This window comes from Delphinapterus leucas, chromosome 7, assembly GCF_059928025.1.
Source record: "Delphinapterus leucas isolate spDelLeu-1000000601 "Yukka" chromosome 7, BTC_Dleu_Yukka2, whole genome shotgun sequence".
NCBI lineage: Eukaryota > Metazoa > Chordata > Mammalia > Artiodactyla > Monodontidae > Delphinapterus > Delphinapterus leucas.
In genome coordinates this window covers 51,650,973-51,666,980 of record NC_143135.1, presented here as the reverse complement: position 1 = coordinate 51,666,980, position 16,008 = coordinate 51,650,973, and the positions used below count along the sequence as shown (strand labels likewise).

Genomic DNA, 16,008 nt, shown 5'->3' with positions numbered 1-16,008 from the left:
GCTGGGCCTGCGCGTCCGGAGCCTGTTGCTCCGCAACGGGAGAGGCCACAGCAGTGAGAGGCCCGTGTACCGCAAAAAAAAAACAACAAGAAGATACATTTAATTCTCCAATGTATCTATAACACCTAGCATAATGCCTGGCACAAAGTAGTGGTTTAAGTATTTGCTGATTGGCTGATCTTATTAAAGAGTGAACTCTCATTTCTCTGTCCTTAGTAACCCAGCACAAAACCTGAAATACAGAATACATTCATAAATATTTGCTAACATGAACTGAATTAACTGGGAAAAGAAACAGGAGTCAGCAGATACTACAGATCCAATTCTTGGCTTCAATCAGTTCATACTTGGTTGGTCCCAGGTCCTTCAGAGGTACCAAAACTGAAAAGGACTGAAGGCTGACTTTCACTACTTTTTAAGTGTTTACTATTGATACTATAGTTGCTAAATTAGGAACAGGCACATGTTGCTGTTACTTGTTCACTCAAAAAACATTCCTTGAGTATACAATATGTTCCCAGAATAAATAAACTCTGGTTTTGCCTCCAAAAAAACTCACAATCTAGTTGAGGGATGTAAATGACTAAAGCCATGCTACTAAGGACTTGAAATGTGGCTAGTCCAAACTGAGATGTGTTATAAGTATAAAATACACACTGGATTTCAAAGACAGTATAAAAAATAATGTGAAATATCTCAACAGTAATTTTTATATTGATTATCTGTTGAAATTATAATATTTGGGGTACAATGGGTAAAATAAAATATATATTAAAAATTATTTCACATGTTTCTTTTTATCTATTTAATGTCCCTACTAGGAAATTTAAAATTACATGTGTGGCTCACATTATATTTCTACCGGATAACACAGGTCTAGAGACATGAAAGAGTCTAGCACTTACAGGCAAATCATACAGCTACATTCCACAGTAAGAGAAAGGAAGTAGCAAACAAGACAAGGGCCAAATCATTCAATAATTTAATAATGGTTAAGTAAGTGCCTATGTGTCAAAAACTGTTTCAGGAATTTGGGAAACAAAAGAAGTAAGACTATCCCTGTTCTCAAGGAATTCATGGTCTAATAGAAGACATGAGAAGGCACCTTTATACTTAATTCCAATAATCCTGCTGCCAGGAATGAAATGATATATTCAGGGCCCTCCTCAACTCCACAGCTATCTGGCTCCAGGTATATAGTGCTGCATTCTCACTTGCTCCCACTTTCTGTCCTTCAGACTCACTAGTGGTAAGTAGAAGACATATGTATATCTGCTTGATACACACAAGAAGAGATGACAATTTCATTTTAGATAGGAATGTTGCCAGTATCTTCTTCAACAGTATCTCCCCTTATATATGGGCTACCCTACCCCAGAGTCAAGAATATTGGGAAGATCTACAACTGGCAGTACTCACATAGACACATATTCCGTACTCTAGACCAGGGTATCATCAACCAAATATTACTTCCTAGTAGCTCACTAGTACCATTAAAATATAAACATTATTTAAAAAAGAAGGAACACTTTCCAAATATATATGGGGCATTTCGATGTGTTAAGTACTATAGTAGGCTCTATTAGGGAGACAAAGGACAGACATTATCTCTACCGAAGCACCCAAAAAGACCGTCTGCTTATCCATTACTTAAATCACTGAGACACAGTTCCCAACTTTGGAGAATTCCATCCCCCTCATCCCAGTGCAATATATATAGAACATTTTATAAACTGAAGTATTCATGTGCTAAAGCTCACTCCAGTTAAAATCCTCTAGTTTAAAGAACACATGATTTTGGCCTATGATGATAAATGTTTGAAATCGACTTACATCCCTAACCATCTTATATGAAGCTAAGTGAATGAACACAGAAGAAAGTTAGGCTAGTCAAATTCATCCCCAAGTAAATAATGATTGTGCTAACTAACATTAACTTCCATTATCAACTGCTTACTTACCGTGAACACAGCCCAAGAAAGGGCAGAGTGGCCTCCTCCATGCAGAAGAAGTAGGACTGGACCCTCTGAGCCACTCTTGTAAACTCGAAAAGTGTATGAATAGTTAAAGATAACATATCTAAGCTTTTGCTCACTGAAGTTTTTGATTACTTAGTCATAATGACTGGATCAGAAAACTCAGTCAGGACCAAGCTATAAGCAAAGCTGCAGACTTCCAAACATAAGAGGCACTTAAGTAGAAGTTTCTGAGACACCAAACCTGTTTTTGAGGCATGGAGCCAGTATGACCACGTTCTTTTTCCCACTTTTTTTTTTAATTATTATTTTTTATTTTGACTGTACCACACGGCTTGTGGGATCTTAGTTCCCTGACCAGGGACTGAACCCAGGCCCTCTGCAGTCAAAAGGCTGAGTCCTAACCACTGGACTGCCAGGGAATGCCCATCACCACTTTTTCAATGGGAAAAAAACTATTCCCTTTGCCCTAATGAGGACACAGTCCCTGGTTTCTAGACGCTAGACCAGTTCAACTCACTTGACTCATGAAACCTTCCCCTCAAAACCTGGGCCCTCAAAAGATATATCAATTTCAAGAATTTAATTCTTAATCCCTTCCCCATGCATGAGACAATTATAGCCAAATAAGATATCGGCACAGTCTTACAAGAAATATTCCATGTTGTACAAGGAACAGGTAGAGAATGAAAATGAAATAAACAGCAAGAATAAAGAACATTTTAGAAACTACACATATCTTCTTAGACAATGTTATAAGCCTATTAAAGAATAAGCCATTTTACAAAGGATATATCCTTGCCAGTTTCATTCTCTACTTCTACATCTTCCATGGATTCAAAGTACTGACTCCACGGAACAGGAGAAAAGTCCCGCTTTCTTCCAGGGCTAAGGGAAAAAAAAGAGAGAGATTTCAAGTAAAAATTAGTTATGCATGAAAAGGTAAAATCTTCATCAACAAATATTAAACGTAAATCTGAAATGAAAATAGCAAGATATTTTCTCGTAAAGATATGAAGAGTTTTCATACACAAAGTATTACATTAAACTGTTTTTAAAAGCTCATATATGTATAAAATTTTAGGATTTTAGGAAATTCATTAGTATGTTTTTTTTCATTAGTATGTTTTAATCACAAATATATTGTGTGTATATACACACAACAAAACCTGCTAGTTCTCTCACCTTGTTCTTGGCTATAGGCTCATTCCTATCCTCTCAATCCACTTTAATATTGTTCCTGCTACATTAAGTTTTGGTCACTATTGCTTCTTCATACCTTTAATCCTTCACATTTTTTCATGCTTCTTTGTCATTTCCCAACCAATCAATATACAAGCTTCACAGAAGGCAAACTGTCCGTATCAATACCTTGAATTTCTGGGCATTTATCTGAAGAGAAGCTCACACAGAAGTGAAATGACTTATCTATTCAATGTAGCATTGCTTGTAATAGAGAAAAATTGGAAATAACCTAAATATCAACAGGTAACTAAAATAAATTTTGGTACACAGAGAAATAATATTTTGTTGTAAAAAGAAGGAAGCGATTATATATTGATAAAATTCCTTATTTATGGATAAGATACACTGTTAAGTAAACAAAGAAACAAACATGATGCACATACTACCATTTGGGTAAAAATGAGAAATATGCATAAATGTAATTGCTTATATATATTTAGAATATCTCTGAACGAATACTGATATAACACTGATGGTAACCTGGGAGGGGAACTATGACTGGGAGGTGAGAGGGACAATTTTCATTGTACATCCCTTTCTATGTTTTGATCTTTGAACCATGTATTATTTTAAATTATTATATTAAACTATTTTGAAACAAAACAAAAATAATTGATAAATATCTGTTTACAACCTAAGGCTTCAACCTTGGATAGAACACAAGAAAGAAACCCTGAGTCTTCCTCTATTTCCACACAGATTCTTTCCAGTAATGTAGGAAATTTAGCATTCCATCAGCAGCAAAACATTAACTCCTGCCTGACAACTTCTTGTATATGCTATGGGACCGAATTGAGAATATGTACAAAGCATAATACAAAGCTACTTTTAAAAACTTAAGTTAATACAAAAGCACTCTAGGTTGACTATAATACTGGAAAGAATTACAGTGGGGCAGCTGGGCAGTAAGGAATGTATTCTCTCAACAGTCAAGTATTTATCGAATACCTTCTGCTAGGCATTGAAACAGGTCAGTAGGTCTCAATCCATGTAACAATAAAATCACCTGGGGAGCTTTTAAAAATACTGATGTTTGGATCTCACCTCTAGAAATTGATTTAAATGGTCTGGGATGTGGCCTAGGTACTGATAATTTTTAAAGTTCCCCAAGTTGAGAGAGAGATGCTAGAAATACAAAGGTAGAATATATGATTTGGAGTGAGAGAAGAGTTCAAATTCCTCACAGTTCATACCATTTCCCTATAATTCCTAACACTTGCAGTATGGACTTGGGCAAATTCAAATTATCTAAATTCTGCCTTGGATTATAATGACTAAGTAAAATAAGATATCCTTTAAAATAATCTAATACATCTGGCATTTGGTAGTTGCTCAGTAAATGGTTAAACCTATCTTCTGATAGAAAAAGTCCCTCTGTGGAAGTAAACTACAACTTTAGCCTAGACCTATTTTTTGGTTTACTGGTTGCACTTGAATTCCTACTGCAAAACTAAAAGCAGACCTATTTTTTTTTCAGTCAGTTATTTATTTATTTTTATTGAAGTATAGTTGATTTACAATATTATATTAGTTTCAGGTGTACAGCATAATGATTCAGAATTTTTGCAGATTATACTTCATTATAAGTTATTACAAAATAATGGCCATAATTCCCTGTGCTATACAATATATCCTTGTTGCTTACCTATTTTATACACAGTAGTTTGTATCTGTTAATCCCATATGCCTAATTTGTCCCTCCCCCTTCCTGCTCCCCTTTGGTAACCACTAGTTTGTTTTCTATATCTGTGAGTCTGTTTCTATTTTGCATATACATTCATTTGTATTATTTTTTAGATTCCATATATAAGTGATACCATACAGTATTTGTCTTTGTCTGACATTTCACTAAGCATAATATTCTCTAGGTTCATCCACATTGCTACAAATGGCAGAATTTCACTCTAAAAGCAGAACTCTTAATTCTACTTATCAGTCACTCACAAACTCATCTATGCATATACTAAAATTTGAGTACATATAACAATCATAACATAGCATGCCAAACCTATTATAATAGATTCTAAGGATCCATGCATGAAATTTTGATGTCTAGAGCTAGGATATCGTAGTAATAGTACCTAACATTTACTGTACGCAACAGTGAGTCACTGTGCCAATTTACAGGCATGATTCTATTTAATTCTGACAAAACTTTGAGTTGTTTTTATCCCCATTTCTCAGATTAAAAAACAGATTTAGAGATACAAAGCAACTTGCCAAAGGTTCTACAACTACTAAGTAGCAGTGACAGGACGCAAATCCAGTTCCATCACTCTTCAAAGTCTCTGTTCTTTACTCGAATGCTACATTAATTCTCAGATTTTTTTTGTCTCTCACTCTCTCATTTATACTTCTGAAAAGTAATAAGGCTTTATGTAGGGCATATTATCAGAGGTTTCCTTTTCAGAGTCTAAATATGACTGATTTTGCCAAGGCCACAGAAACTTTCCAAGTTGGCCAGGCACTAGTTAAAGAAAAATTACTTCCTACCATCAGAAATCATTCCTAGGAAAACAGCCTCCACTTCTAATCTTCATTTAAAAAATAAATTTTCAGGGACTACCCAACTTATACAACATATGAGTAATTCCCATTTAGTTAAAAAGCCAATAATCTATACCTCAAAATGTTGCTCCTACTCCCACAGAGATCTTTCTGGCATACTCCTAACATCTGCATTTGAACACATAATTGTTTATATACTCCATGACTTCAGGAAATTTTGCACAAGGTTAGATAAGAAGTAGAATATGAATCTTTATATTCTAGTCAGAAAGAATACTCTGTATTTTAGAGTTGAAGTTTTGGCTCTTTTAAAAAATAGTTTCTTATTCTTTTATGCCTAGCTACTTTATGGTCATTACAGCCTGTGTAGGCTCTTTTTAGTTATAATTTTTTATTTTATTATTTACTTATTTATTTAGCCACGCCACGTGGCTTGCAGGATCTTAGTTCCCAACAAAGGGTTGAACCCAGGCCACGGCAGGGAAAGCGTTGAGTCCTAACCACTGGACCGCCAGGGAATTCCCTACTTATAATTGTTTTAAATGAATTAATTACTGACTTTTTTCTCCATGGGCTCATAATGAAAGAATTCTGAAATAAGAACTTTCAAAAGCATAACAAGGTTAAGTTATACTTTAAAAATAAGGATTTATTCACCAAGAACCTATTATATGTATCAGGCTTGTGACTGAGGTGGGGTGGTAGGAGATGCTGGGATTACCATAAAACTAGTGAGACAATGCCTCTGCTCTCAAGAAGCTAATATCAAGTACCTAAATATCTAACATAATGTACAGATAAATACTTTAAATAGCCTAAGAGGTACAGCTAAAGTGCTGTGAATGTTCAGAGGGAATAAAGATTACTTTCAGCTTGGGAAATAGAGACTTCAAAGAAAAAATAATATTTAAGCTATGCCTTAAAGGACAAACAGAATTTGGACTGATGATGGAAGCAGAGAAATAGGGAGGGGTAAGGCAGACATTTCAGGGAGAGAGAAGGGCACAAATAAGTACCCGGTATGATGCCTGTCATGGGGGTACTATTAAAAAACAAAGTAAAAAAATAAATGCAATAAGGTGGGAATAAGTACAGCAGTTTTGAAAACTAAGAGCTGATACAAGTAAAAGCAGGTAGTGGAGAAAGAATAATAATAAAGTACAAAATATATGATCTTTTTCTGTTATTTGTGTGTTAGGGTCCCAAAAGCCAGATAGGGTTTGAATGGTATTGTAGAAAATGAGCAGCCAATAAAATGCACAGATTAAAGTATTTCAGAAAGATCAATGTGGTGAGAGGTACAAGATGGACTTGGTTCTGGAAAACAATATGTTGCAATAACCTGGGTAGGAAAAGATGGGAGTATAGACTGACAATGAAATTTAAAAGGAGGAAAACACAGAAAGAACTTTCAAAAAGGCAATCAACAAATCTCAGGAATGTTCAAGATATGGAAGATGACTGACAGTAGAATCAAAGTCATTCTAAAGTTCTGAACTAATAGATGAATTACTAAGTCCAACAATTTATAAATAAAAATCTACTTTGGGGGACTTTGCTGGTGACACAGTGGTTAAAACTCAGTGCTCCCAATGCAGGGGGCCCAGGTTCAATCCCTGGTCAGGGAACTAGACCCCACATGCATGCTGCAACTAAGAGTTCACGTGCCACAACTAAGGAGCCTGTGTGCCGCAACTAACAAGCCTGCCGGCTGCAACTTAAGACCCAGCACAACCAAATAAATAAATAAAAATAAGAAAAAAAATTATTAAAAAAGTAATAAAAATCTACTTTGGGAGGTAAATGTATACAAAATTTTTGATGTCAGAAAAAAGTTTATTTCAAACCTAACAAAATAAATGTATCATTTCCTCCCATCTCCTGCTACCAGAGGAAGGAGTTCGGCAGCCAAGGAACAAAGTAGTACTATAAGAGACACACAGGAAATATGGCTTCTACCTAACCCATGTGAATCAAGTGTGTTTATGGACCCTTTGCTATTCTCATAGACCCTGTTCAGAATCTGATGAGTGATGAGCCCTCACTCTAGAAAAAAATTCATACACATATATTTCGTATACAATTTCCTGGCTTCAAGAAACCCATCTATGAATCTCAAATTAAGAACCCTTGGCCTAACATGAAAAGATGCTCATCATTGCTAATTATTAGAGAAAAGCAAATTAAAACTACAATGAGGTACCACCTCACACCAATCAGAATAGCCATCATTAAAAAGTCTACAAATAATAAATGCTGGAGAGGGTGTGGAGAAAGGGAACCCTCTTACACTGCTGCTGGGAATGTAAATTGGGACAGTCATTATGTAAAACAGTATGGAAATTACTCAGAAAAGTAAAAATAGAGGTGCCATATGATCCAGCAATCCCACTCCTGGGCATATACCCAGACAAAACTATAATATGAAAAGATACAAGCACCCCTATGCTCACAGCAGCACTATTTACAATAGTTAAGACATGGAAACAACCTAAATGTCCCTTGACAGATGAATGGATAAAGAAGATGTGGTACATATATACAATGGAATATTACTCGGCCATAAAAAGGAATGAAATAATGCCATTTGCAGCAACATGGATGGACCTAGAGATTATCATACTAAGCAAAGTAAGTCAGAAAGAGAAAGACAAATACCATATGGTATCACTTGTATGTGGAATCTAAAATACAACACAAATGAACATATCTATGAAACAGAAACAGACTCACAGACATAAAGAACAGACTTGTGGTTGTCAAGGGTGGGGGCCTGAGGGAGAAAAGGATTTTGAGTTTGGGATTAGCAGATGCAAACTAGTATATATAGGACGGATAAACAACAAGGTCCTACTGTATAGCACAGGGAACTATATTCAATATCCCATGATAAACCATAATGGAAAAGAATATGAAAAAATATATATATATTTATAATTGAGTGACTGCTGTACAGCAGAAATTAACACAACACTGTAAATCAACTATACTTCAAGAAAATTTTTAAAAAAAGAACCCTTGGCCTATATATGAACCTTAACAATCTATTTCCAGCAGAAAGAGGAAAATTTTTAAAGAGGAAGAAAAGAATGAGGGGCTACTCCACCCTTAAAACTTTCTAAATATAAATTAATTTTCCATTTACTAGAGACTAAAGATTTGTTTTCATATCCCATTTCTGCCTTTATTAACTGTGTGACCTTGGGCAAGTCACTTAACTTCTCCAGGCCTGAGTTTCTTCATGTCAGATAGGGTTATAGCATCAGTTTTACATGCTTTGTTATGAGGATTAAAGTAGTCTTCTTATCCTTTGGTTACCCTCAAATTAGCCTGTTCTATTTTTGTCATACAACTAGTCATTGCCTAAAATTAGTGTGTTCCTGTATTTGTTATTATCTTTCACTCACTCCACCTAATTTGCTACTGTTTGAGATCCATGAGAGCAAGAATGTTCTCCATTTGTTCACCAGTGTACTCTCAAAGCCTGACACACTGATGATTATCTGTTGACAGTATGAAATAAGCTAATGTGCATAAAGTACTTAGCTTGGTGTCTTATTATTATTACTATTACTATTATTATTATGCTTTGAGGTTAATAAACAGAATCCTCCTTACTGAATCCTGATAAGGCTTCCAATGAAAGGAAATGGGACATTACAAAGCTACACTAATCAAGACTGTAGTACAAGCATGAGAGTAGACATACAGATTAACTGAACAGAATTCAAAGTCCAGAAATAAACTCTAACCTTTACATCAATAGTGGTTCAACAAAGGAGCCAAGACAATTCACTGGGGAAAGAACAGTCCTTCCAACAAATGAAGTCAGGACAACTGCAAAAGTATTCATGCAGAAATATGAGAATCTAGACCCTTTTCCTCTTACTATATACATAATTAAATCAAAGTGGATCACAAACCTAAATGTAAGAGCTAAAACTATAAAACTCTAAGAAGAAAACACAGGGGTAAATATTGTGATCTTGGGTTAAGCAACAATTTCTTAGATACAACACCAAAAGCAGAAATGATAAAAGAGAAGATTTAGGAGTTGGATTTCACCAAAATTAAAACTATTTATTAAAACTATAAGGACTGGGCTCCACTGGTGGCGCAGTGGTTAAGAATCCGCCTGCCAAAGCAGGGAATAAGGGTTTGAGCCCTGGTCTGGGAAGATCCCACATGCCACAGAGCAACAAAGCCCGTATACCACAACTACTGAGCCTGCACTCTAGAGCCCGCGAGCCACAGCTACTGAGCCCTCGTGCCACAACTACTGAAGCCCGCACGCCTACAGCCCATGCTCTGCAACAAGAGAAGCCACTGCAATGGGAAGCCTGCGTACCACAATGAAGAGTAGCCCCCACTCGCCGCAACTAAACAAAGCCCGTGCAGCAACAAAGACCCAATGCAGCCAAAGAAAAAAACACCACAAACTATAGAGACTTCCCTGGTGGTGCAGTGGTTAAGAATCTGCCTGCCAATGCAGGGGACATGGGTTCGAGCCCTGATCCGGGAAGATCCCACATGCCGCAGAGCAACTAAGCCCGTGTGCCACAACTACTGAGCCTGTGCTCCAGAGCCCACAAGCCACAATACTAAGCCCACATGCCACAACTACTGAAGCCCGCGCGCCTAGAGCCAGTGCTCTGCAACAAGAGAAGCCACTGCAAGGAGAAGCCCATGCACCGCAACAAAGAGTAGCCCCCGCTCGCCAGAACTAGAGAAAGCCCACATGCAGCAACGAAGACCCAACGCAGCCAAAAATAAATAAATAAATTTAATTAATTAAAAAAACACTATATATATTTTTACAGTATGGCTATGTACAGATTACCTCAGGTTAAATTTTATTTCCAATAATTATAAGCTTTGTGACCATTATTAGCAAGTTATTTCTGCCTTAATTTCCTCAACTGTAAGCTCTGAAATGTGATTTACAAGCAGGCACATAAGTACTTCATAAAGTGTTAGTTATTACAGAAACACTGTTCATAGCTAAGCCACACAGTATACTGATATTTTCTTTCTTGTAAAACTTTTGTCCAGAATAACTGTCTTTTATTTTGTTTACTGAGGTTTCTATTAAACTATCACTAATTGCTTCCCCAAACCTTTTAATAGACAAAAGACATTAATAGGCATTTCACAAAAGAGGAAACACAAATAGCCTATAGACACATTAAAAGGTTCCCAATTTCATTCATAGTCGAGACATAATTTTTTTAAAAACAGGAGAAAATCAAACTTTAACAACATGTATATAGGGGAGAGACCAGGAAAATTGACTCACTCCAAAAGACATAAAATTTTAAATCACAGTAAGGTATAATTTCACACCCAGCATGTTGACAAGATATAAGAAGCCAAACATTACCACATTCTGGGGAGGATACGGATCAGATGGAACTGTCATCCACTGCTGGTGGGAGTGTAAATGGGGAAAACTGTTTGGAAAACAGTGAGGCATCACCTGGTAAAACTGAACAGGTGTCCTTCAATCTAGCAGTTTCAGTTTACAGAGAAACGCCTGTACTTAAGTACTAAGATACACATAAAAGGATGTTCACAGAAGCATTTCCATAAAAGCAAAGAATAACAAGCAAGCTAAATGTTCACTATCAGTAGAATATACAAATTGTGATATATTCAGACAGTTGAATATGGCACTGATGTGAAAATGGATGTGCTAGAATTACATGCAATAACATGGATGAATCTCAAAAGTATATTTGGAAAAAGATATAAGCACAGAAGAATAAATGCAGTATGATTCCATTAGTAATAAAGTTCAAAAACAGGCAAAACTAAATAATATGTTTTTATGAATAGGTGGTAAAAATATAAAGAAAAGCAAGGGAATGATAAACATGCAATTCAAGGCTGTGGAGAGTGGAAATGCTCTTGTGGAGAGGCAATGAGCTTCTAAAGTGCTGACAAACTAACACAACACTGTAAAGCAATTATACTCCAATAAAGATGTTAAAAAAAATTTTTTTAATTAAAAAAAAGATTCTATGTCATAAGCTAGGTGGTGAATACATGGGAATTTATTTTATTCTTCTTTAAACTGTACATATTTTTTAAACTTTTCTTTATATTTCATAATTAAACATTTTTAAGAGAAATTTATAAATCTATAAAATTTATATAAATTTATAATTTGAGAAATCTATAAAACTTCTCTTAATATGGTCAACCACATTAAATGATCTATCAGGTTCATTTTTTTCTTTGGAAACTCCCTTCTCTGGCACCGTCTACTCATCTGCTCCAAATGAGACTGCTTGCTCTCTGGAAAGAATGAATTCCTGTCATTTCATCATCATCCTGGAATTGAATTCCCCTTGCCTTTCTTCTGTGTTGAATCCCTGATTCCCATATCCCACATTTTTCTTGATGCACTCTTTTTTTTTTTAATTCTATTTTTAGCTGTGTTGGGCCTTTGTTGCTGCGTGCAGGCTTTCTCTAGTTGTGGCGAGCAGGGGCTACTCTTCGTTGTGGTGCACGGGCTTCTCACTGCAGTGGCTTCTCTTGTTGCGGAGCACGGGCTCTAGGCATGCAAGCTTCAGTAGTTGTGGTGCGCAGGCTCAGTAGTTGTGGTGCGCAGGCTCAGTAGTTGTGGCACATGGGCTTAATTGCTCCACAGCATGTGGAATCTTCCCGGACCAGGGCTCAAACCCGTGTCCCCTGCATTGGCAGGCGGATTCTTAACCACTGTGCCACGAGGGAAGCCTGATACACTCTCTCATTTGATGGAACACATCCTCCATTAGCTTTCTGAGAAACAGGGATTAGTTTTGAAACTCTGCATGTCAGGAAATGCTGTTACCCATTTTTACACTTGACTGACAGCTTTTTCTGGTATAGAAATTTTGTCAGGGGCTGTTTCCATCGTCGATAACTAGGCGCCTTGGTAGATCCAACCTGGGAAATGTTGGCTAAAATTATATGTATGTGTGTATAAAAATATATGAATATATAAAAATAGCTATATATAAGATATTTATATAATTATACTGATTATATTTTTTAAATATACATAGGGAATTCCCTGGCGGTCCAGTGGTTAGGACTTGGCACTTTCACTGTCGTAGCCCGGGTTCAATCCCTGGTCAGGGAACTAAGATCCCACAAGCTGTGCAGCCAAAAGAAAATAAATAAATAAATGGTCTTATATTCATTCCTTCTTTTTAAATGAGGCTGGCAAGAAAGTAAGGAATATGGAATACTGAGGCCAAAAGTTAAGTGAAGATGGGAACTCAGAGAGGCATTCAGTCCATTAAAGCTGGCTTTTATCTTAATGGCATTTGCCGACCAGCTGAACCTGAGGTTTTGGGGGTTTCCTGGGGCACACAGAACAAGACACAAAGCACAAGGTGGGAATCCTTGGTGGAAAGGCCAGTAGAAGTTATTTTTCCCATAAAGCTGAGATCTCAAAGGATCATATCGTCAGTGAAAGGGTAAAATAGTAATGCTCTGCTCTCTACTCTAATCTCAGGGCTAAAAGAAAAAAAAAATACATGTCTTGAAACTTGGCATTGTATGAATGGGAGAAGAGAGAAAAAAAATAAAAAGTCTTTCTCTGATGAAACTGTAACCACAGACAACTCTTAAACTGATTTTAGCTAAATTCATACACTTAAATATTCGAGTAAGTTTCAAGTTGAGAATTTAAAGTGAACCCAGACCAGCAGTGACCTCAGGAACCCAACAGAAACAAAGGCAAATCCTCTCTGAAGGAATCAACCTTCATTCCAGGACCAAGAACTCACACAGATAAAGTTCCAAAGCACATGACCATCTCACAGTCAAAAACCATAAAACATGTGAGGAAACAGATGTATAAAGGCTTCATATATTGAAATTATATGGTAGAATATAAAATAACTGTTTCATGTGTTTAAAAAATAATAGAAACCTGAAACAAATACAACTTCTAAAATGAAAAGAATAGAATTAAAAAGAAAATGATCAGTTTAACAGCTAAGGAGAAAGGTAAACTAATACATCTGTTCAGATATATCTGGATACATCTAGAATGCAACATAAAAACAAAAGATGAAAAATATGGAAGAAGTTAAGAGATATGCAGGAAACAGAAATACGTTTTACATATGTCAAATCAGAGTTATAACAGGAAATTAGAGAATGGATAAAGGTTTGAAGAGTAGTAGCTGAAGTTTTCATAACTGAAACTACCAATCACAGATTCCTGAAGGTCAACAAAACACAAGATTTTAAGAGAATTACCATATTATGGTAAAAGTACACAACATTAAAGACAATTATGTTAAAATCAGTCCCTACTCCCCAAAATGCAAAATGACGTACACATTAATTTGTTCATTTCAGTACTATTTGAAATAGAAAACGATAAAAAGAACCCAACATCCATCAATAGGGAAACTGGTTGAATAAACTGTGTTATATTCACACAATAGAGTTCTATGCAGCTGCAGAAAATAAAAAAGAATAAGAAATCTTTATATACTGTTAAGGAGTGATCAGGATATATTAAATTTTAAAAAGTAATATGCAGGGACTTCCCTGGTGGCATAGTGGTTAAGAATCCACCTGCCAATGCAGGGGACACGGGTTCAAGCCCTGGTTCAGGAAGATCCCACATGCCGCAGAGCAACTAAGCCCGTACGCCACAACTATTGAGCCTGCACTCTAGAGTCCACAATCCACAACTACTGAAGCCCGCGCACCTAGAGCCCATGCTCTGCAACAAGAGAAACTACTGCAATGAGAAGCCCATGCACCGCAGTGAAGAGTAGCCCCCGCTCACCTCAACTAGAGAAAGCCCGCACACAGCAACAAAGACCTAATGTAGCCAAAAATAAATAAATAAATTTTAAAAAAAAAGTAAAGCAGAATGGTATATATGTTATCTTTTATCTAAGAAAGAAGGGGATATAAATATATAAACTTTTTTTAAGTGGAAGGATTAAACAAAAAATAATGAAAATAGTTAATCTGTAGGGTACCAGAGGGAAAAAGGACAGATGCTATACTTTTCTGAATACACTATTATAGTTCCAATTTTGGAGTCATGTAAATAATTTTACTTTTGTTTTACAAATATGTTTAAAAGTTTGTAAAAACCAATCACCAACAACAAAAAAGGGAACAAATTAACCTAATGGTATACTAACAATTATTCCAAGTGACTTTAAAACATAATTATTTGACTATGTATCTCTGGTGGGATATACTTTAAGGGAAAAAAACAACTGAATAAGTCTTAAATAGTATTCAGTAATCACATTGTTACTAGCTTTTTTAAAAATTAAATTAAATTATTTATTTGGTTGTGCCAAGTCTTAGTTGCCACCGGCGGGCTCCTTAGTTGCGGCTCGCTGGCTCCTTGGTTGTGGCATGCATGTGGGATCTAGTTCCCTGACCAGGGAGCGAACCCGGGCCCCCTGAATTGGGAGCGAGGAGTCTTAACCACTGAGCCACCAGGGAAGTCCCTGTTAGTAGCTTTTATTGGTGGTATAATTGGTTATTTTGAACATCACATAAGTGCATATTTATATACATATATAAAGCAAGTAGGTAGTTAGGTTAATATCATGAGGAACCAAAATTCCCACTGTAAGAGAAAAGAGATGATATGAAGTCAAAGAATTTTAAAACCCTGTAATTTTTTTTTTTTTTTGGCCATGCCATGCGATTTGCAGGATCTTAGCTCCCTGACCAGGGATTGAACCCGCACCCTCAGCAGTGAAAGCACAGAGTTCTAACCACTGGACCACCAGGAAATTCCCAAAAACCCTGTAATCTTAATTTTGAATTGGAAATATCAACATGAACTCATGATTCCCTTTGTGTTAAAAAAAATATATGCGGGCTTCCCTGGTGGCGCAGTGGTTGAGAGTCCGCCTGCCAATGCAGGGGACACGGGTTCGTGCCCCAGTCCGGGAAGATCCCACATGCCGCGGAGCGGCTGGGCCCATGAGCCTTGGCCGCTAAGCCTGCGCGTCCGGAGCCTGTGCTCCGCAACAGGAGAGGCCACAACAGTGAGAGGCCCGCGTACCGCAAAAAAAAAAAATGCTACCTCTGTCACTGTAAAGGCCTATAGCAATAATCAACCTAGTAGCAATGAGTTCCTCTAGTGCCTAAACTGAGATATTTAAATACCATTTCCAGCTTCTAGAAGCTGCCTGTATTACCTGGCTCACAGGTTCTTCCTCCATTTTCAAAGCCAGCAAGCAATGTGGCATCTTCAAATTTCTCTCAGATTTTGGCCTACTCTTCTGCCTCCCTC

The 16,008-nt window shown here is 36.7% G+C and overlaps 1 protein-coding gene across 1 annotated transcript in view; it reads right to left on the bottom strand.

Moving 5' to 3' along the window:
- The window catches only part of PPME1 (protein phosphatase methylesterase 1), a 76,288-nt gene that overhangs the window by 39,329 nt on the left and 20,951 nt on the right, over positions 1–16,008 (bottom strand). The window contains exons 2-3 of the mRNA XM_022593795.3: positions 2,771–2,864; positions 1,962–2,054 (exon numbers count right to left, since the gene is read on the bottom strand). Coding sequence (XP_022449503.1) covers positions 1,962–2,054; positions 2,771–2,864 — 187 coding nt within the window. The remainder of the gene's footprint in view (positions 1–1,961; positions 2,055–2,770; positions 2,865–16,008) is intronic.